General features: G+C 39.7%; 1 protein-coding gene across 1 annotated transcript; it reads right to left on the reverse strand.

Moving 5' to 3' along the window:
- Nucleotides 1-655: 655 nt before the first annotated feature.
- pik3r5 (phosphoinositide-3-kinase, regulatory subunit 5) lies at nt 656-21,162 on the reverse strand. The gene is made up of 18 exons (XM_058639640.1): nt 20,943-21,162; nt 11,312-11,427; nt 9,312-9,427; nt 9,152-9,220; nt 8,405-8,543; nt 7,293-7,362; nt 6,185-6,359; nt 5,078-5,246; nt 4,864-4,932; nt 3,845-4,737; nt 3,540-3,656; nt 3,283-3,414; nt 3,088-3,181; nt 2,685-2,761; nt 2,234-2,327; nt 1,918-2,000; nt 1,018-1,133; nt 656-920 (listed from the first exon to the last, which is right to left on the reverse strand). Exons 2-18 carry the CDS (start codon nt 11,409-11,411, stop codon nt 770-772), a joined length of 2,664 nt encoding a protein of 887 aa, XP_058495623.1. The 5' UTR covers nt 11,412-11,427; nt 20,943-21,162; the 3' UTR covers nt 656-769.
- Between the last annotated feature and the right edge of the window lie 217 nt (nt 21,163-21,379).

The raw sequence follows: 21,379 nt of genomic DNA on the forward strand, positions 1-21,379 counted from the left end.
AGGATTGATCTGTATACCATTTGAAATCAAAGGGAATATCAACAGAGCCCCCTACTGGACATTTTCATAACTACAGTTATGACAGAGACATCAGTAAAACTCCTTAGGAGAAAATGTTATAAGTAAAAGCCCATGTACAAAAAACATCACTGTTCAATATTTTACAAATACCGTATTTACATATTGTTTTAGATTCATAGTGTCCATTCTCAGATATACTCACACTGTCTGATAGTTTCATAATACACTCTTGTCAGGAGGATTAAAAATGCTCATAAAAGGTTTATCTTCTACAGTAAAACTCCCACACATCTGGACTCTAAGGTGATATCAGTAGTACACATAGACATTTGTCTTCAGGTGCCGTCCCATCTGAAACTGAGCAGGTTCACCCTGTTTGACCCCAGTACATTCTGATCTGGGAAAAGATGAACTGAAACCTAGAGAAGGAAACTTGAACAGCTTTGTCAACAATAGTCAATGACTGCTTGGAACATTAAAAAAATGGATTAATATACAGTAACTGAAACTGTTGTATCAGTAGACATTCTTTGTATCTCTTGGTATGTGTTTGTTTGAAGAGTTCAGCCATGTCAGCAGTTCCCTGGCTTCCCTGTCATCTCACATCCTGTTATGGATGACATGGATGACAGCAGAGTCAACGTAGCAGTCTGAAGACGTACAGTGTGTACATTGTGTGCACTTCTTTGCAGTCACTGTCTGTTATTCAGACATGTGGATAACCAGATGAACCGGCGCTCCAGAAGTGTCATGGAAGAGCCCCACTGAAAGTGACAATGGGCAGGCAGAGGAGGGAGCAGAAGGTGGGGTGGAGTGGCTGGATTTGCGCAGAGGTCTGGGATTTTCTTAGTCTCCAGTCCGCAGAGCTGTCCGGTTTATAGCACACTGATATTTCACACCTTTACAGGACGGAGGGAGACACAGGAGTTAGACAGACAATATCACTCTCAAGTGTGGAAAGTGTGTGTGTGGGTTTAGATTAGATTGACTCCACACCTGGTGACAGACTGAAGTATCTTCTTCTCATCCTGGTCCAGACACACAGCAAAGGTTGTGTTTGCAGCACCACACACCTGCACCTTGTCCACCTTCACCTCTGTCACATTCAACTGCTACAAAAGGCAAGTGCAGAGCATTATTATTAAATGCTCTGGACCTCATGAATATGCAGAGATCCCTGCATATTATTTTATATAACATTATTGATTGTATTTGACAATCATCAACGTTTTTGCTTCAACTTAAACTTAAAGTTTAGAGCAGGGGTCTCCAATCTTTTTTCAACTAAAAGCTACTTTGACGAAATGAAAAAGCACGAGAGCTACTTGTGTGTGTTTAAAAAAAAAAAAAAATTATTATTATTTATCCTCATCGCTTATTTCTACCCAAACAAACTGAAAAAGCTTGTTTTGCCTGATTAGAGGTGTCCACTGAAGTGTCCTTTAAATGTCCATCTGACAGTCTGAACTTTGATTTGACACACACACACTCATCAAGCTGACAGCAGCGCAACTGTTTGACAACTAATTGGTAAATAATAATGTATTATTAGAAGGGGCGCGACACCTCTGAGTTTGATTGGAAAAAAATGTAAGCGGGGTATGTGTCATTGTTGAAACCTTTGGTGAGCTACTTGGAAAGGGACTGGGAGCTACTGGTAGCTCAGGAGCTACTTGTTCGAGACTACTGGTTTAGAGCTTTCATTTCTAAATGCGGTTAAGATTTTAGGCTACAATGTGTAGCTTTTTGTTTTGTCACAACTCAATTGTCAACATGCATTAGATGACAGATTTATATGATATGATTTTGAGATGTTACGCAGGGTGTACTGAGGTCTCTGTCCTGAAATAGCGAGTGTGTTTCAGAGTTGTTGAGTACAAAAAACAAGAGGCTCACCTGGTTAAAGCCCTTCTTACTTTTGCCACTCTGTCTCTTCAGAACCTCAGTCATGACGAGCTGCAAGCACTCCATCTTCGAGTCTGATGGGAATGGTTTGAGTTAAATGACGAGTTACACATCTGAGAGTAAATGCTTCGTTGTTATCAAGTGCACATTGCAATGGGTACATTTCAATGAATTGAAAAACAAATATTTGATGACTTATTGAACTTAATTTACGACTTTAATAAATGCAATGTGATGATGAAGCCGTAAAAGTAGACGACAACTACAGGAAAGCATTCCCTGACTTAAATAAGTGACAGCAACATACCTAGTTCCTCTGGGTTTTTGCATGCTTTGGTCAAATTGACTGACGTGCAGACTTTTGCTTCTCTTTTCCATTGGCTTCTCCCACTAATAACCACCTGACGAGAAACAAGAGAGGTTATTGTGCTTTGCTTTGGAAAAACACAAACACAATCTGAGATAATGGACAAATGAAAAACTGCAACACCATGTTTACCAATCTGCCTGGTATATAATGACATGTATATATACGTACAGCAGTGACCAGAGAGACAAAAAAAACTCTTACATTTTCAGGACAGAACACACATGCTAATGAGAAGAAACTGAATGTGTCATTTCCTGTGGAAGAAGTGACTGTAGATGAATGCAGCAGCTGAATTAAAGTTTAAAAAAGGCAAAACCTGCCCTGTCTCCCTCGGATGTGTGCAGTTCTGTGACAGTGAATAATAGTGAGTGCATTCACTCCATCTCACCCTGTTGTACACCAACTCCAACATTAGAGGCACCGCTTCTCGGTCGCCATCAATACCAAAGCGTTTACTGGCAGCACCTATATTCAAAAAGAAAAGTTATAAGTTACAAGCAGCTCACAGTACAGGAAAAAAAAACTGATCATTTTGTGAGTCATGGATTAAACACAGTTGGTTCCCCAGTGACTAACACGAAACATGAGGCATAACCACCTTTCCCTATTTTTTTTTAAACTTTTTATAAAGGAAATGGAAAATCAGAAGTGCAAGTGGCGATGAATGAAACCAGAAAAGTAGAAGTGGACTGAATCATGATATAGAAATAACAGCTTCATTTCACCGCACTGACTGTGTGTGTGTGTGTGTGTGTGTGTGTGTGTGTGTGTGTATGTGCGCGCACACCCACCCATGGCTTTGATGGCTCGCGTCCCTGCGGTGTGGCCAAGCTCTAGGGAGTGGACGAACACCTCAGTCCTCTTCTGCCCACTCGCTAACGTCAACTGTGAAGTCAAAGATCCTCTATTACTCACTGAATCTGAAACTGTGTATTCCATTGACGTGACCGAGGTCCTGTTTCTCTGTGTGTAAGAGTGTGTCTAACCTCAGCCTGATAGAGCTGGATCAGAGCTGGCCGGGCAGCGTAGCGACAGTAGTACAGGACCAAGTCAGCCAGGATGGGCAGGCGCTGCTCATATGAACCATCATAGGACTCTGACTCTGTCTTTGAGGTTTGCTGCAGGCAAGCGAGGCAAAAATAAATACATTCATAGAAATAAATAGCATGATATCAAGATATCAAGCCAAAGCTCTAATGTTGTTTTCATTTGGTTAATCACTAAAGATATCAAACTCCTGTACCTGGCAGACGATGCTGGCAGGGAGGTTCAGCAGGCTGAGTGTGTTTCTTTCGTACCAAGGGTCCAACATACCAAGCAGATGGGCAATGTCATTAGTACTGTCCCCTGTGCCCAGAACCTGATTTGAACAAAATAAAAATCATTTAAACCCAACTGAAGACTGCTTATATTGGTGCAGGGTATTCAGATTATTCACTAATCTGGGTTTCATTACTACACGAAATAATAGACTCAAGCTCTGAGAGGATGATGATGATCAATGAAGATGTTGCTTTAAAGAAAATATAAACACATTCTTCTTCTTACATTAGGCAGACTTGCTCGTTTTGGAGTTCCAGCTGGAACCAAAGGACTAGAACACTTCACACTCCCTGGTCCATCTGCTGAGTCCCTCCTCACCGGCACAAAGTAGAACTGAAGCTTGAAGACCCTACTGAGACGTGGACATGCGCTCTCCTTCCTCCTCAGGCTGTTATAGGCCCGGGCCACCTTCCCTGCCACATGATCAGCTCCAAACACAACAACCCTCAAAGTTGTATTTTTGCTGTCCTCATCACTGCTAAGAATGGGCCTCCTTCTGAAGCAGACGTGTCTGAGAGTTTGGCTTTGTGGCTGGAGTAGGGGCTCAGAATTTAGCAACCTGACTTGCTGTGGTAGAGAGTTGGAGCGCTTCTCTCGCACCACGAAAAGGTCTTTGGATTCTGTGTTCCCTAAGCTTTTCGCCCTGCAGAGAGACCCAGGGCTCTTGGAGAAGAACTTGTGCAAGTGCTGGCTAAGCCGGGCCGTAGCTTTGGTAGACTTTGGAGAATATTTTTCTGAGATGGGAGAGGAGCCCGTGTAGTCCTCATATTCCTCACAATAGTCACTATCGACACCGGAAGTGACAGAAAACAGTGATTGGGCATAAGACTCTGAGGCCACAGACAAGGTGGAGAACATTGAGTCTTTGGAGGCAGTGGAAAGGGAGGAGATGGTGGAGAAGGTGGAGGCACGGTGGTTGTCACTGTATCCATTAGGGATGAAAGTCATTGACGGCAAATGCTCCTCTTCTCGGTCTCCTTCCTCCTCATCGTCTCCATCTGTCAAATTCCGTTCTTCATCATCATCATCATCGTCCAGGTCAAACTCCTTTTCATCCTCAGCGTGACCATTAGCGGTGAAATCATCAGTGTCATCCTCCAAAAGGGTGTTCAGTACATCTGCAGAAATGAAACATCTATTATCAAGAAGGTGCTATTCAGCAAATTCAGGGTGAAAGGAGCAAAAACAAAAAGAACAAACATGTTTTGAAAATGAGTTGAAATGCCACACACTGAATATATTACCAAAGTTATCTTTTTCCCAGTGAAACATGTAACACTTGGCTGTAGGCAGCGGTAGCGTCTGTAGCATTCCTGGGAAGCAGAAACAGGGGGAAAAAAGCAAAAGAACACGACATCAGAGCTATTTACTAGAATCTGAAATATGATATGTGTTTTGTTTTTTTAATAAACTCTATATCCCTCATATGTCCCTTATTCATTAAGTCTGCCTTCTTACCATCAGACTTCCTTCCATTGGACGCTGGGATTCTCATTCTCTCCCTCAGTTCCTCGAGTCCCTGGATCACATGACTGCGCCCTTTCACAGGGTCACTGATGGCAGCCGCCGTCTCCAAGATGTCACTCACTCCCGAGAAAATCTCACCCAGTTCATTCACAGTTTTCGCCTGCAAAGAACAGTTATAGTGCGCTACAGTAAATCTTAACTCGTTACATTCATCTATTAAGATAGAGAGGTCTAATAGACAATTGAATGACAACACATTTACAGTTACATCTCGTCACATGTTTGAAAAGGAGTAGGCAGAAGCCCATTCCTATTACATACAACTCAATTTATACACAACTTTATCCCATCATCCTTATATTTATTTAAAATGTGTATTTTTTTACCCTTTCTTTGAATATTATTTGCGCTATTTTAAACTTAATCAGATCCGCAGATTTTAGAGCTTGTAAAATTGTAAAAAAAATCTATTGAAAATAACTTTTTACATCAGTTGAAAGTAAAAATGAATCTCACATATTGCTATAATTTAATTATTTCTGTATATATTTAATGCACAGTCAACAGTATGTGACACATTATATTGTTTACATATTAGCAGAGGGGGGCGATAGCTATTCTGACATTTTATCACAGTTATTGATGATATCAACTGATCTGAAACTTTTTATTGTGATAATGCTTTTAGCCAAATCACCCAGCCTTACATTAGTGTTGTTACATGTTATACGTGTTATACAAGTTTATATTCTTGTATACAGTTTTATTCTTATTGATTCTTCAGTAAAGGTTTCTTTATATCTATATGTCAAATAATCTACTTCACTTTTTTATTGTATTTACCTTTATTTCTATCTTTATTTAAATTAAAAAGTTTTTTAATTTCACCTAAAATGTATCTATGTACAATCTTCTGTGACAAAAAAAAAAAGAATTTGCTTGATGCAAGAAATATTATCATCTGCCATTATTCGTTTGAAATGCAATTCAAACAGAAAATTGTACTTTTAATTGATCTATTGACTCTGGACAAGTTTTAAAGACACATTTACACCCAGGATACAACCCTCTATGGATGCTTCAGATGTGAACACGTACCTGAAGCACTCTGTGGATACTGTGCAGTGGATACTTGGTGCCTAGTGTGGACTGGAAGGCGTGTTTGATCAGGATGATGTAGGTCTCCTTCTGAGAATGTCTTATGTGACAGAGCTGCTCGGCCACTGACAGAAAGTCCACAGGCACCTCACCCGGGTTCATCAGCAGCACAGTCCTGCAGGCAGCACACATGTAATGTCACACTGTGGTAGACACATTGTCAATATAAAGATTCACATGGGAAAGGACACAAAGATAATGCTTTGTGGTGTCGGCGAGGGTTTAATGTGTGGAGATGGAGATTTAGAGAAAAGGACTTTATGTGACAGCCACATCAAGGGTTTCATTCAGTAAGTGACTAACCCTCGAGGCGCTGAGTGCTGAATGTTTTTCTTTTTGATCAGTTTCCCTTTTTTTAACTGAGATCAGATACATTTACAGGACCACAGGCATGCATGAGAGGAAAAACTGTTTGTTTTCACCAGAAAGCAGAAGATACAGAGATAACGTTGTGGTACTCGCAGTACACACGTGACAGATCCCTTACATATACAGATTTATGAAAAACAACACAGTGTGATAATCATAAAGTCACAAGCTAAACTGCCAGAAAGTGTAAGAAGAGGTTCTTCACTCTTCGATACAGTCTTAATTCCAGAAATATACCTAATTGATAACAATTTAAAAAAAAAAACAGACTGTTGTTGTAACTACTCTCCCACCTTGACAAGTTATCTTGCTGAATTGGAATTGGGTCTATCTGCCTTTTTACCATCAATGGATGTGGGTTGTTTTACATAATGCTAAGTTAGGGAAAAATAAACTGTCACCAAACACAAACATGCTCTTTTTATATATTACTCAGTTGCATTTGTCTGAAGTGTTTCAAACCATATAAACGTTGTGAATTGTGTATGCACTCTTTACACTGTGTTCACTATGACGCTTTCTTCCTGAGGCCTAAAAAATATGTATGCGAGTAAAATATGGGGAAAGAAATATATAAACTCATACCAAATACAGCTGTTTTTTTCTGGGTACAGAGTACTCCACATAGAATATGATAAGACAAGCACTGACAAGTTTCAGTAACACAGTGTGGACTTACACAGTCTTGGAGCGCTGGCTGGAGTCAGTAAGGCCTTGCTCCTCTCTCACGAGTCTCTGAAAGGAGATCCCTGTGAGAAAAGCAGAAAGATTTGATTTAGTTTTTAGTGTACATAAAACAAAATCCATGGGATCGTAAGGAATCACAGTATCATTATTTATCAATGAGAATTGAACACATTGATTCAGATTTGTTTATTCATTCAGTCTTTTGTCGTGTTTCTTGTACGTCCTTTGACCCTTCCTGTAAATTTCAGAGTGGGCGTTCACATCTTGCTTCTGCTTTTTTTTTTTTTTCTTGATTAAGCCTAAAGTTACATCCACTTTTTACACAACAACATTATATTAGTTATGAAGAAGTGGGCAGTTCAGTGTGAAACACTGTCATCTTCCTCTCGTTGGTTGTGTTGTGAATGATGTTTGTATCACACGTAGAAGAGCGTTGTACAGGTGACATCCTAATGCAGTCCTTTGATTTGCCACTAGATGGCAGAAGACTGCAAGAGTTGGACAAATGGATTTTGACGTTGATTTATTTGTGTGTCAGAGTCAGAGACAGTGGACTCCTTCAAATATAGACAGTGCTTAAGAGATTTATCAGACCACCTGTCATAAAAGCGAAGAAACATACTGTATATTTTGCAAAATCTTTCAAAACCTTGTTTAAAACTAATAATAGTATAATTATTTAAATAACAAATAACCAAATTAATTCACCCTTTTATACCCAAATCTGAGCCGGCTCACTGGGCTTCTCTGAGAAGTCAGAAGTTAATCAAGCATTCGAGTTTCAACCACTAAAACGTTTTTTGTTTTTTTTTCTGTGCGGTAATGCAAGTAAATAACTAATTCACATATTAAATAATGTAATTTCTTTTTATAAAACAGTACATTTGAAAATTATATAATAATAATAATTATTATTATTATATTTTAGCATTAACTTGGGTTAAAGAGCGTCTACATACTGGTGAATTAACCATTACAGAAACATAAAAAAGGATTTTATTTAGGGCAGCTGTGGCATAAACCTTACATTGGGTGGTGGTCGAACACATTTGTTAAGCACTGTGGACAAAGAGTAAAGGCTTTTAAAATGAATGAGCACTTTACCTGGAGCCTTGAGCTCCACCTGGAGTGTGGACAGGAGGTTTTTACACACACTGCAGTAAGGCTCGGGCCAGGTGAGAAAGCTGCGGAACACCTTGATAGCTTCTTCAAGCAGCTCTTTGTCTGGAGGACAGTATGGGGTCTGCAAAACAAAGCACAAATCATTCCAAATCATTCAGTTTTCTCATGTTTCACAGCATATATACATATATATACATATATATATATATATATATATACATATATATTTTAAAAGAAATGCATAATAAAACATGTTAAAGTGATTAGTTACACACATGTGGTGCATTAACTGGCTTTATAAAGAATACACCACAGGTTAAAAAGAGACAATAATTAATATATCTGATCTTGTCTTTGATTACAGCTCTGTATCATTATTATATTATATGTATATACACACACACTATAAACAGCCTGTCTGATAATTCAGTTTAGTGTAATAACCTGATGTAATATAATTATTGTTATAAAAAACCTCAGTCATAGTAAAATACCCTCCATGCTTTTTTTTCATTTCAGAATTTAACTGTGGGACATGATGTGGGAATGATTTGTTTACCTCAAAAACACAATGTAATAATGTTAATGTTAGTTCAGATGAAACCAAAGGAAAACAGCATTATGACGCTATAAATTACACTTTTTATGGAAGTGTTGTGAATAATTTGTTAACATGTAAAAACACTTATTCTTAAACATTGATACCTTCAAACTAAGATGAAGACATACCTGAAGCAGTGTGGAGGAGAACATGATGGCGAGTGGAGCCACCAGCTCATACTGACACTGCTCCTGAACCTGGACTCAGAAAAAAAGAGACAGTATAGTTTTTACAGTGGACAGTATTGTCTCTCACTTTGACCATGAGCTTTGCTCTGTGTTGGCTCACCTCTTTGGTCTTTATAAGGATCTGCTGTAAGAGGATGAGGAAATTGTCTGGGTCTCTCTTCACCAACTCTTCCAGGCTCCAGCGATTCATTGACTGACCAGCAGAGCACATCAGAACTGGAACACAGCACATGCAGTTTTCACGTAAATACAATTGAGATAAAGAAGCCACGTAGATTATTATTATTATTTATTTATTTATTTTAAATTTGAGCAATCCTGTGGCACTCAACATCTTATAGTGATGACAGATACAGTGGTGGAGATTAAAGGACTAAAATTAATGACCAATTTTACACATATGACATGAAAGAAATAATAAAGAAAGAAAGAACGATCTGGAAAAAGACAAATGCAGCGCAAAGAAAATACTATTTCACTTATTGCACTTTCTCACTAAAAACCCAGCAATGCAAACCTGTCACACAAAGGCAGTATGTGACAGGTAGTTGTAAACTACTCGTATTTGTGATCGACTAGAACGTAGACTGGAGACATTTTACTGATGATCATTGTTCTTTGTCATCACCCTCGCCACCATCACACTCGACTGAGGCTGGGGATGGTTTTGCCAGGTTATTGAAAACAATTCAGAAAATGACACAAACTTATATTAATTACAGCAAACTAGAACTGGACATGAAGCAGTTGTAAAAGCCAAAAAAAAAAAAAAAAATCACAGCTGTGTTCACGTTACACAGAAATGTTTCCCAATATCCTGTCAGTTGTATAATTTGTTACCTAATAATCTCTAGGAATCTGTAAAAAAAACAAAAACAACGTGTGTTGACTTTATTTAAAGGTCAAAAGTAGGGCTGAACAATGTAGCGATTTGCCTGCATGACATTGTGATTCAAATGTCTGTTGAGCTTGTGTGAGTAAGTGTCACTGGAGTCTGATGTTGATTTGATCTGCCCTGTTTTCACCCAGCGCCACAGTAACTCCATGCCTCATGCTGCCTCCCTCACTCACTCACTCACACAGTGCGGTCTGTGGCACCACTTCCTCCCAGCTGTCTATTCACACAACTTCCTCTAGCACCCAATAACACATTTCCCTGATGAGCTGACAGCAACGGTGTCGTCAACAACAACCTCAGACAAACTCGTATGCCCAGTGAGCTGGAGGAGTGTCACACACACACACACACACACACACATGAAATTATTTTCTGAGAAAAATGCGCTGCATTTGACTTTTGAGAATCAGAAGCCTCGAGCAAGGCTGATGACTGTTATTTAAAAAGTACATATTAATTTGGCTGATGCAGGAGCCGGGACTGAACCCTACCAAACCAGAGTCACATGTGAAGAAACCACATTTATGAGAGTTCCATCACTGTAGGTGTTTGAGGGACAGCCTTCCAGTGAGGCAGCAGCACACAACACAGGGACTTCAGCCAGCATTAATAATATAATTATAGACACCAGTGCTTTTACTGTATTTTTATCTCCTTTATATATATATCTTTATACTTTTATATTGTAATTGTTGTTAAGGATCTACAGTAAAACGTGTTTCCTGAGAAAAAGGATCGTTCATCTAACCTGCCAACCACCTGTTGTACAGCATTAGCCGCAATCATAAAAAAAAAAAACCCTCTCTGTAACTCGACTAATATGGTTTAATGTAGAGGGGAAATATCACACAAGTTAGTTGAACACTAACACTCACTGTGTATATATTGTAATAACACGTATAACATGCATGAAGAAGCAAAGTAAAATTGTAATCATTAAAATAAATATAATAAAATTTACACTCTAAGTGTAACCACAGGCTCTTCCATAAGAAATAGAAAATGTTCTCTAACCATTCTCATCTCTAAAACGTACAGGACAAATGCATCAGAATGCAGAAACGTAATCATTTATCACACCTAAACTTATTAGGCGTTTACATGACTTACATGAGTCACTGCTGACTCCTCTGTCTAATATCTCCACTCCTATATGAGCCAATGTCGCCACTGCCGCCACTGCCGCAGTCCCGGAGTCTTACCGTTCCAGTGGTGCGCTGCTGTGGGGCTCTGTCTCAGCCCGTCCAGACATCTGTCCAGAGCATGCTGGATCCTGTCCTCTGTACACGAGGTGTGCTGCATCTTCACCACTCAGGTTCTGTGGAGGAAGCGGAGAGAGTCCTGACATTAAATGTCCAAATGCGAGACACAATTCCAGTCTCCATTCCAATATGGAAAAACACAATTCAAATTCTTTTTGTGTGAAGGCATACTGTTTATACACACACACACACACACTGACACTCACACTTCTCTGTTTTCATGAACAGCGAGTGTTATCACATCTGCTTTGCATAAAGGCAGATCACCTGGTAAGTATGAAAATTGGTCAAAGAAGATAAACAACCCATGAAGGGACAGTTTTGTAGAGGAGGGAAAACACAGGAGCTTGCGTTTTTGTTTTGTTACCATAGTTCCTGAAATATCACAAGCAAGACAACACGGAAAGTTGGACGTCTGCTTGTTGTTGTTTGAGTTTGCTGTAAGGAGCCTGGCCACAAGCTGTAAATAATTTTGCTGGATATCAAAATGTCCTTCATTCAGTATCGGCTATGTTCAGATGCTACAGCAAACAATATAACGTGGAAGACGTCCAGAACAAACATGAACCTTCTTATTGACATCAGCTAAAACCTATTTTAGAAATAACACAACTCTTGCTGACAGGCAGCACATTTTAAAAGGAATGAGGATAGTATTGGATTTACTCAAAAGGCTGTGACACCATTATTTTATGGTCTTAAAGGTTAAAAAGAGAGAAAAAAAACAACAGATTTCATATTTGAAAATCAGATAATCAAATCAGTCCGACTTGTCATTCCAGTGTTACCACAACCTTGTCAGTACATGATATCTACACCATGTAGGATGCACTGACCTTTAACTTTGAGTTCATCAATGCATTTGACTGTTTTTTTTCTTCCTTTCATGCAGTAACTGAGGACAACCCAGGTGTGGCAAGTTGTTTCAGTTCCTTTATGAACACATCGCATCAGAGTTTACGCGTATAAAACTAAAAGAGGGGAGTAACTGATTTATAAAGTAATGGCGTTAATGACATGCAAGGCAGCAAAAGAACTTTGGGTATTTCCCTTTATATTTTACGGCTGTAACAAGTGCTGTGTTTTGACCTGATTGTTTCAAGAAATAAGTTGACGTTTCAGATTGACTGGAATAGATTAAACTTGTTTTTTCACATACTAAGATTGTTCGGGATTGACAAGGCAATAGAAAACTAAGATAAACCATACCATATCTGAACTGGATCAACACTGAAATGTGGTTTGAAGCAAAGCTGATGTTTTGCTGCTACTTGACATATTTTTAGCTTCTCTAACCTCATCTCGGATTTATTCCACAGTGATACAGTAAATATGTGCAAATACTGGGAAACACTGAGAAGCAGAAATACTTCCCTAAAGAGAAGAAGAAAAACTTTTTAAAGATTTCCTAATTTAGATATTAAGCAGATTAGTTCTTTTTAGGGTGGCTCAGTGGTTAAGACCGCTACCCTGTGTGCAAAAGACATCATGGTCGAAGTTGCTTTGGATAAAAGTGTCTGCTAAATGACATGTAATGTAATGTAATGTATTGTAACATGTAGTCACATGAATCAAAAGTACACACAGTGGATACAGTGGATACAGTGGATACTCGGTGGATTTTTACCACCGAGAGAAACTGCACCTTATTACATATGTATATTTATATTTATATATATATATGTAAATAATTTCCTTCCTACTTGTATTACCTACTTGTATATTGTTTGTTTGTTTATTATCTATTGTTGAGCTGCTGTAACGCCATTTTCTCTCCACTGTGAGATAAATAAAGCTATCTTATCTTATCTTATCTTATACAACTGACAATGTAACGGCTTTCTTTTACGAATACATAGCACAAGCATGCTATTTTGTAGTCACTTAAACATCACTGTTGCTGTGATGTTCTCCAAGAAAGACTATGGTTACAGAGTGATGTCAAAGCAAAGACAGAAATGAGCGATGACAACATTAAGTGTTTCTCTCTGATTACATGTTCTCAAAATTTCCCGAGTGCGACAAATTCCCCAATTCAAATGAAAGCCAGATATAAATACATGCAAGACATAAATAATCATGAATGACTCATAAACATAGAACAAAAAAAAGTCCAGATAAGACAATAGACCCCGCACACAAGTCAAAAATGACACCAGTGTGATGCTTTCACAGCTAACAAACAAACCAAAAGGCATAGGTTCTCCCTCAGTCGGGCCGCATTTTCAAACACAAACATTTTTCTGGGCCAGACATTTTCCACCGCCAGTAAGCAGCAGGCGATGACAAATATATGTAATTGCATAATTTGAATGTATGTGTGGCACATCAAAAAGGGCATTTAAAAAATAATAAAAGGACTAGTAATACAAATATTTAGGTCAAACCTGTCCTTCGCACACCTAAAAGCATTTGTGATATCTGACTCAGGTGCATAAAATCAAAAAGGTGCACAATATTAACAACAGCCTTTTTTTCTCTTAATAATATGAACATATGTCATATATGACCCAAAAACATCTAAAAACACAAAATATCTATCAATATTATTAATACTATCAAACCTATCGGGCGTTCATGGTCAGTGCTACTGTAGGAATTTATGTAGGAATGTTATTTCTCAGTGTTTCTGGTGGAAAAGACATCCTCTTCTCCAGGCTGGGACATTAAGAAGTCGGTTCTGGGCCGCATGTGGCTCAAGGGCCGTCATTTGATGGGGGAACCTCAAAGGTGCAGGTACTGTTCCAGTTCAAACTATTCTTTTAAATGTATGAAAACTAAATGCATGCAAATATAAACAGAAACTGTACACAAGGCACACAAGCCCAAGGAAACATATACACTCAAAAGGTCACTTTACTGGGTGCACCAGTTCAATCGCTTGTTAACATAAATATCTAACACCTAAATATCAAATCACATGGCAGCAAGTCAATGTATGTTCAAGACGACCTGCTGAAGTTCAAACTGGGTGTCAGAATGAGGAAGAAAGGTGACTTGAGTGACGTCGAATATGGCACGATTAGGGCAGGATGCTGTGGTTCTATTGAGATAATATACAACAACAACCCTGGTGGCTAGGTTAATTTCTTGTATACAGTCTATCAAGGTTTGCAGAAGACTATCTCTGAACATACAACACATCCAACCTTGAAGCAGCTGAGCTAAAGTAGCAGAGGACCACACCAGGTGCCACTCCTGTCACTTAGGTGTCCTGTGTACCAAATAAAGTGCTCAGTAAGTGTATTCTACATGTGTTACACAAACAACTTTCTACTCATTTACTTTACCTTACGAGATATACAACACACACACACACACACACTGTGCATGCATCTGACCCGCACACCTTATCATTAACATCAATGGAGAAGTGAGACAGGAAACTTCAGGTTCATGAGGTCAGAGGAATGAAACTGAAGTACACACCACCACTTCAGTTTTTTACCTCGCAACAACAATAACAACAATACCACCAGGAACATACACTAAGTAAACAAAACATCGACTGTATGTAGTCCCTTTTCTCAGCTGCCCCTCCTCCCCAGAGAGGTATTGTGTCTAAAGAGGTGTCCCGAAGTGGCACTGAGGGGGCGCATATTGGACACTGCTGACGGCTCCGGTCTTTGTCAAAGTTGGACAGAGCTGGATTAGAGCCCAGTGGAGGTGGAAGGAACTAATAAGTCAAAGCTATGATGACTCGTTCAACCAGGATGGAGTTTCAATGGAGACATGTAAAAGTAATAATGATATGATGACCTAATATGAGGCGCCACAATGCAGTGAAAGTGTGTTACTGCCAACAATAACATTTCTGGTGAAGATAACAGGTTATGTTTTCAGCCAAAATCCAGCTTTTCATGCTTTTTAAATATTTTAGTTGTCAATAGTCAGTAGAAACAATATACTGACTATTATATTACAATATATGTCATATAACTAGTCAGTTTTATTAGGGCTGATTAACACGAATTTAGGGTCTGTTGCTTCATTTTGCTCATGTTGCGTGCAGCAGGAGTTGAGTAATGTTCAACTTTCCAAGCAGCAGCAGCAGCACAAGCATCAGCCAATCACAACACGTTATCAAAAATAATCCAACAAAAGGCGTGAGCCAATGAAGTTGCATTCAAATACGTTTGGCTAAAGAACTGCCTCTTGTCTCTTGGACGCGGTTGTTCCCCAGTTGCAGATGTTTTTTTTTTTTGCATCCCATATTTACGTCACTTTAGCCGCAAAGCATCAATCGCTTTAAAGTGATGCGTATGTGCATGTCCGCCATTAGTGGTAAAATAGATTACGCTCCCTCAGCACTGGGTGATACTGCAGTTTGCTCTGACTCTGATTTTAACAAAAAAAACAACAACTGCAGTATGTCACAGTTGTTTATGTACAGTTGCGAGTCATGTTGCAGATCCACGAGACTGTGGTGTTTCATAAGAGGATGTATGTAGCACGTCCCTAAGAGTCAACAAGGTCACTTCCACTTTTTCACGGCTTGCAACTTGCAACAGTCGTACACTAACAAGCGGAGTGTGTGAGGTGTGGAACAATACGAATCTCCACAAAGGGGGGGGGATTTATAGTGAATTCTTCCATAACATGTATGGAGACATGCAAAAATGTGTCAGCCGCTATGGTGTTCAGTAAGAAATTGAGAAACCACTGGCTCCAGACAGCAACACACTCATTTTCTACCGCTTTATCCTCCACACGAGGGTCGCAGGGGGAATCTGACACCAATCTCAGCTGACATAGGATAGGGTACACCCTGGACAGTTCATAAATTCATCACAGGGTCACCTGTAGATATTGCATGTTTTTGGACTGTGGGAGGAAAGCCCACATGGTCAGTTAAGAATAATTAACATCAACACCTCACCCACCAGCATCACCGCTGTGTCTCTTCTGTCTTCATGTTACTTTTGACTGACCAGTGGCTCCAATGATCGAAATAAAACAAACGCAGCAACACAAACTTTCAGTATGTGGCAGAATGGGTTTAATGGGGTGGATGGCTGTTTTGAACACTATCTGAGGATCTCCAACATGCTCCACCCTTGTACTACAGTATAAAGGTTTAAATTGTGATGGCATTTTCTGGTAATTTTCCACTTTCTGTCACTATAAGCTTGACTTCTTTTGTCTCTTATTCTTCTTTTCTCCTCCATCAGCTCTTTGCTGACAGTGAGGTCACCAAACGTCTGGATCCAGGTCCTACTGACTCGACATTTGGAGATTTCAGAGGTCTGTGTGTCAGGTGGTGACCAATCCTCTCCTGGCTGGATAAGGTGGATGTATGATGATCTCGTACACCTGCCTCCTGCATTGGCCAGTATTTTCAGGGTTCCTGCTAAGCTTCTCCACCTCGAGTACCATCTCCACTGATGGCAGGAGCCTTAGCAGACAATCCCCTACTTAACTGTTCACCCTTTCACCATGTTGACATGCAGGTGGGGACTTTTTGACTTCTTTGTATCACAAATCAAAATCACAACCACAATATATGTCAGAAAAATCGCAAGTAGACATTTCTCTACATCACTATGTTGCTTTGTATGCACTACAAGTACAAAGCACAAAAGCTTTCTTTGCGTCCTTTGCCGTCTCTCTGTTTTGTTGTTTAATCAGCTTCATGCCCTCAAATCCTCCTCATTATTTCAATGTTTCCCAGGGAAAACCAAGCTGTTCCAATGCTCCACCTCCACCTGTGTCTTTCTTCCTCTTTCTCATACCATCCTAATCTTCCTCACCTTCCACCGTCACAGGCTGCATCTCCCCCACCGATCCCATTACCAACTGCTTCCTAACAGGAAGATAGCTCCCCTGCTCAGCTGAGGAAGCAAGGAAGCAGGTGCCTCCCTATTGTTGTGGTGTGATCAGACTCTGAGATACACTCCCACAGACCAAGCAGGACAAATTGTGTGTGTCTCTGTGTGTGTGTGTTTATGATTGAGTCTGATATTCACATCCAGTCTTCCTCCACTGGCCCACACGACTGTTATCCCCCTGTTCTCTTCACAGAGCGAGTGGATGTGAACTGGCCTCTTATGACTTTAGGAAACAACACTGGTCCAACTCCAAAGCGCTGCTGAAACGAAGTGTTTCCCTTCCGCACAAATGCTACCACTGAGCTGACCTTAACCCTACCCCTAACTTCAACCCTAACCCAGTTCACAATACTGTCCTTTCACTTCAAGAGCACTTTAATGGATATATTGTTCATGTTAAGTTGAGACATAAGATAAAACATTGCTGATTTGTTCTATTCAAAGTAACAGATTCCTTTTGGTCGCTTTTAATGACGCCATTTGTTGAACCTTAAACGATGCTATGACTTTCAGGACAAACCGCAGATGAGACGTCAAAGAGAGGAAAGGAAATATTCAACAGTACTCGTCAGTAATTTTCTTCATTTTATTGTGTGTATCTGTCACTAATGGATCAAGACTGCTCTTTGCCGCTTGCTGTGCATCATGTTGCAGAATTTCTCCCATAAAAAAGTGCAAATGCACGGGGGGACCAAACACGGCAAAAATAATCACCTCCGTCATGATCCCACTCTGATTCCTGATGCCTAAGTTTTTGGTCAACAATTCTGTACCTAACCCTAAACTGACTGTTTTATATCACGCTGAATAACTACACTGTGTGCAACTGCATGGAAGAAAATCTAACAGGAAGTATCAGCTTTAAAAATACACTAATTTGTAAGAATTCGTTTAGCATGCAGAGCTTAAACACAGAGCTTGTTCCGTCACTCTCCAAAGCCTTTGGTCACTTCCTCAAGAAAGAGTGATAAGAAAAAAGAATGTAATATCAGGTTATCGGACTTAACTCCAAAATATTAGGCAGTGATGACTCCGCTACTCAAACTTTGTCTTTTTATACATTTTAAGAATGCAGATATCCATGCACTCTACTACTATATGGGGAAAAACTTGTTGTAACAACAGGTGTGTTGTGAATGTGCACACACACACACACACACACACACACACAACACACGGGGGTGTAGACCGCAAACTCTGTGTTGTAAAGGTGAAAATGTAGATTTTACTGATATCGCAGCCATAAAGACACAAACAGGAAGCAATACTGCGAATAACACAGTGTTTATTCAAAGCAGTGCGAGATGTAAAAAGAAAAAAAAAGAAAGTCACTGTAACAGAATTAATGCTTCATATCCAGCATCTGTGCCATAATATCTCCAATCGGTCATGAATCTGTGATTTTATTTTATTTTTGCCTGACACGTGGCCAGTCTTTTTTCCACCCCCCAAACAGGAAAAGATGGTTGTACTTGATGACTGATTGAGTAAGTGAACAATTTCAATAACAAATCCTGTGTTCCAGTAATTGTCGGGGGTCTGAGTCGGACTTCCAACTTGGAAAGTCGCAGTGGCCTCAAAAACCCCAACACAGGATTCCAAGATGGCTGTAACTCATACAAACTACTTTAGTGAATTGTTTCACTGTAGTAAATCACTCCTACACATACTACTGTTCAAGTTCTATATGCAGGCATATCATGCACAATACTGTCAGGTCTTATTATGGGCTGGTGCTGCTAACAGGTGAGTTGATGTCACTCCAAGTACTGACCTCCGACCTAAACTGGATGCTTTGGCAATAAGTTTTCATTTTCATTCTTTTAATGTATTTCTGTGCCTTTGTAAAGTTGCCCTGTGTGTGAATAGTGCTGTACAAATAAACTTGCCTTGTCTAATGTAGTATTTGTCCTCGCCACACAGGCAGGTAAACCACGTACAGTAGCTTTTTTTTTTTTTTCTTTTCAGAGAAAATGATGTCACAGCCTAATTACAATTACAATACAATCACCGATAAAGATAATTATAAAATATACACAGTATGTGATTGTAATTTTGTGAAATGATATTTTCCCTGCTGCTTATTGTGACATGAATCCCAGCAAATGCAAGAACCAGACAGTTTTATTTTGAAATAACAATCACAGAATGAATACGACTGTAGATTTTGAGACACATGGCTTCTGATTTTAGATAACACTTACAACTTGGACAGGGACATTTTAATATTAATGAGATTTTATCACAGCACAAGTTTGCTTTATCAGGATCATTGGACATTAGATTTATTAGATTCATACTGTAAATAATATGCCAGCTTTATTAGCAAAGCCATTAATGATTGCAGTGATTATGTAGTAAAAAAGGATGTTGAGTACAGGCGTTGGCTCAACAGTGTTTCTACTGGGTGGAGTCCTCGAAGACTGTTGAAAGTCTGAATGGTTTCTGGATATTGCTGGTTTCAGTTATCGTTCCCTGTCACCTTTCAAAACACAGTCTTTACATCTATCCAAATAAATGAAAAACTAAATACACCCTTAATGGCATTTGTCATTACATGACCTTTCAATATAACCTGCCTACATTTCCATAAATGTCACTTCACACCCTCACTAAAGCAATCTAAAACAATCCACATAGACATAGAAAATAAGCCGAGGAAGTGAACTCTAAAACATTACACTGCCTTAAAATATCTATTGACGCGCACTTTAAATGCAAGAAAACATTCAAGCGCCTGACACGTGCTTCTCCCTCCTCTACTTCCTCTCTCTCTTTTTTTTTTTTTTTTTTTTTTACTAAAAGTATGAATCATACAGAGATGCTGAAAAAGCAGAAGTTCCCAAAGTGGCATCACAGCGGGGGTCTCTGAGCTCACACATGGGGGCTGTCAACAAGACAGCCCTGCTTTTCCCATCACAGTGATGCTGACATCTGCTGCTCTGACACATAACAAGACTCCTAAAGCTTGCACATGACAGAAAATATGCCCGGTAACGCACATTTACATGACTAAAAACAAGATGACACAGTTGACTCTCTCTGTCAAGACCAGCAAACTTCCCAATATGAACATATATGTCACCGTGAAGCTGAATAACATTGACACAAATTATTATTCTGTCATATATATATATACTGTACATATACATATACATGTAAGTAGAGGTGTAAGAGGCACCTAATATGGGAAAAGCCGGGATAAAATTTACACCTTGTTTTGATGTACAGGGACAATAAAGAAGGTTTTAGGGACAAATACAATTATGTACACACTCAATAAAGTGCAAAAGTCTTAGGGCACCACTTTATTGTTTTTTAAGTGTGTCATATTCTGTGATCACTGGCTTTGGGATTGGTCAGCAGACTGTCAGCGTCAAGTCTTGAATAAACGTGGTGCAACAGATCTTATTCACAGCTGATGTTTATGGACATGAACTTGTAGGGTAAACACAGGGGTTTTTTTTTTACCATTCCAAAATTAAACAGTAAGCACCTTGTTCCCTCTGCTCTCCCCTATCACATCAAAACAATTCATTATATCACATTATATTTGTTTTACCCCCATCTTCTTCACCAAACAGGCAATTCTATTGTAGATAAAACAATGTCTAACTAAAGATGTTCCTCACCAGTTTCTAGACTAATTCATAATGTATTAAATAGCGAGGGGGGGGGGGGGGGGGGGGGAACCCTTAAATGTGTCTAGCTTTCCCTTTCATCCAAAATAAAATGCACCTTACCTGCGGTTTATTGCCCAGCATCCATGCTCTCTGTGCGCGTCTCACAAGCCCATGAAAGCGTCCACGGTCTCCAGCTCGGTGCCTCCCTCTGCCATTCATTCACCAGCGCGCACATCACCGACTCGACACACGAACCCACATCCTGGACGTGGTAGAGAGCGCGGTGCAGTAGCACAGCAGTGACATGAGTGTGAGGCAGGTATGGGACTGAAGCTCTCTGCTGCGCCCAATGCTTTCTGAGCTCCACACACACACACACACACACACAAACAGGAAGTGTGTGAGAGAAGTGCGTGTGAGCACAGAGGGAGGCGGCTGCGTGCGCGTGGAGGTGGAAGTGTCAACTGTGTGCTTGTCGGTGTTGTTTCTGTATATGTGTGTGTGTGTGTGTGTGTTTGAAAGGCAGCATGTTGTGGATCCCGAACAGGAAGTCATCT

The sequence above is a fragment of the Solea solea genome, chromosome 10 (assembly GCF_958295425.1).
Source record: "Solea solea chromosome 10, fSolSol10.1, whole genome shotgun sequence".
NCBI classification, from domain to species: Eukaryota; Metazoa; Chordata; class Actinopteri; order Pleuronectiformes; family Soleidae; genus Solea; species Solea solea.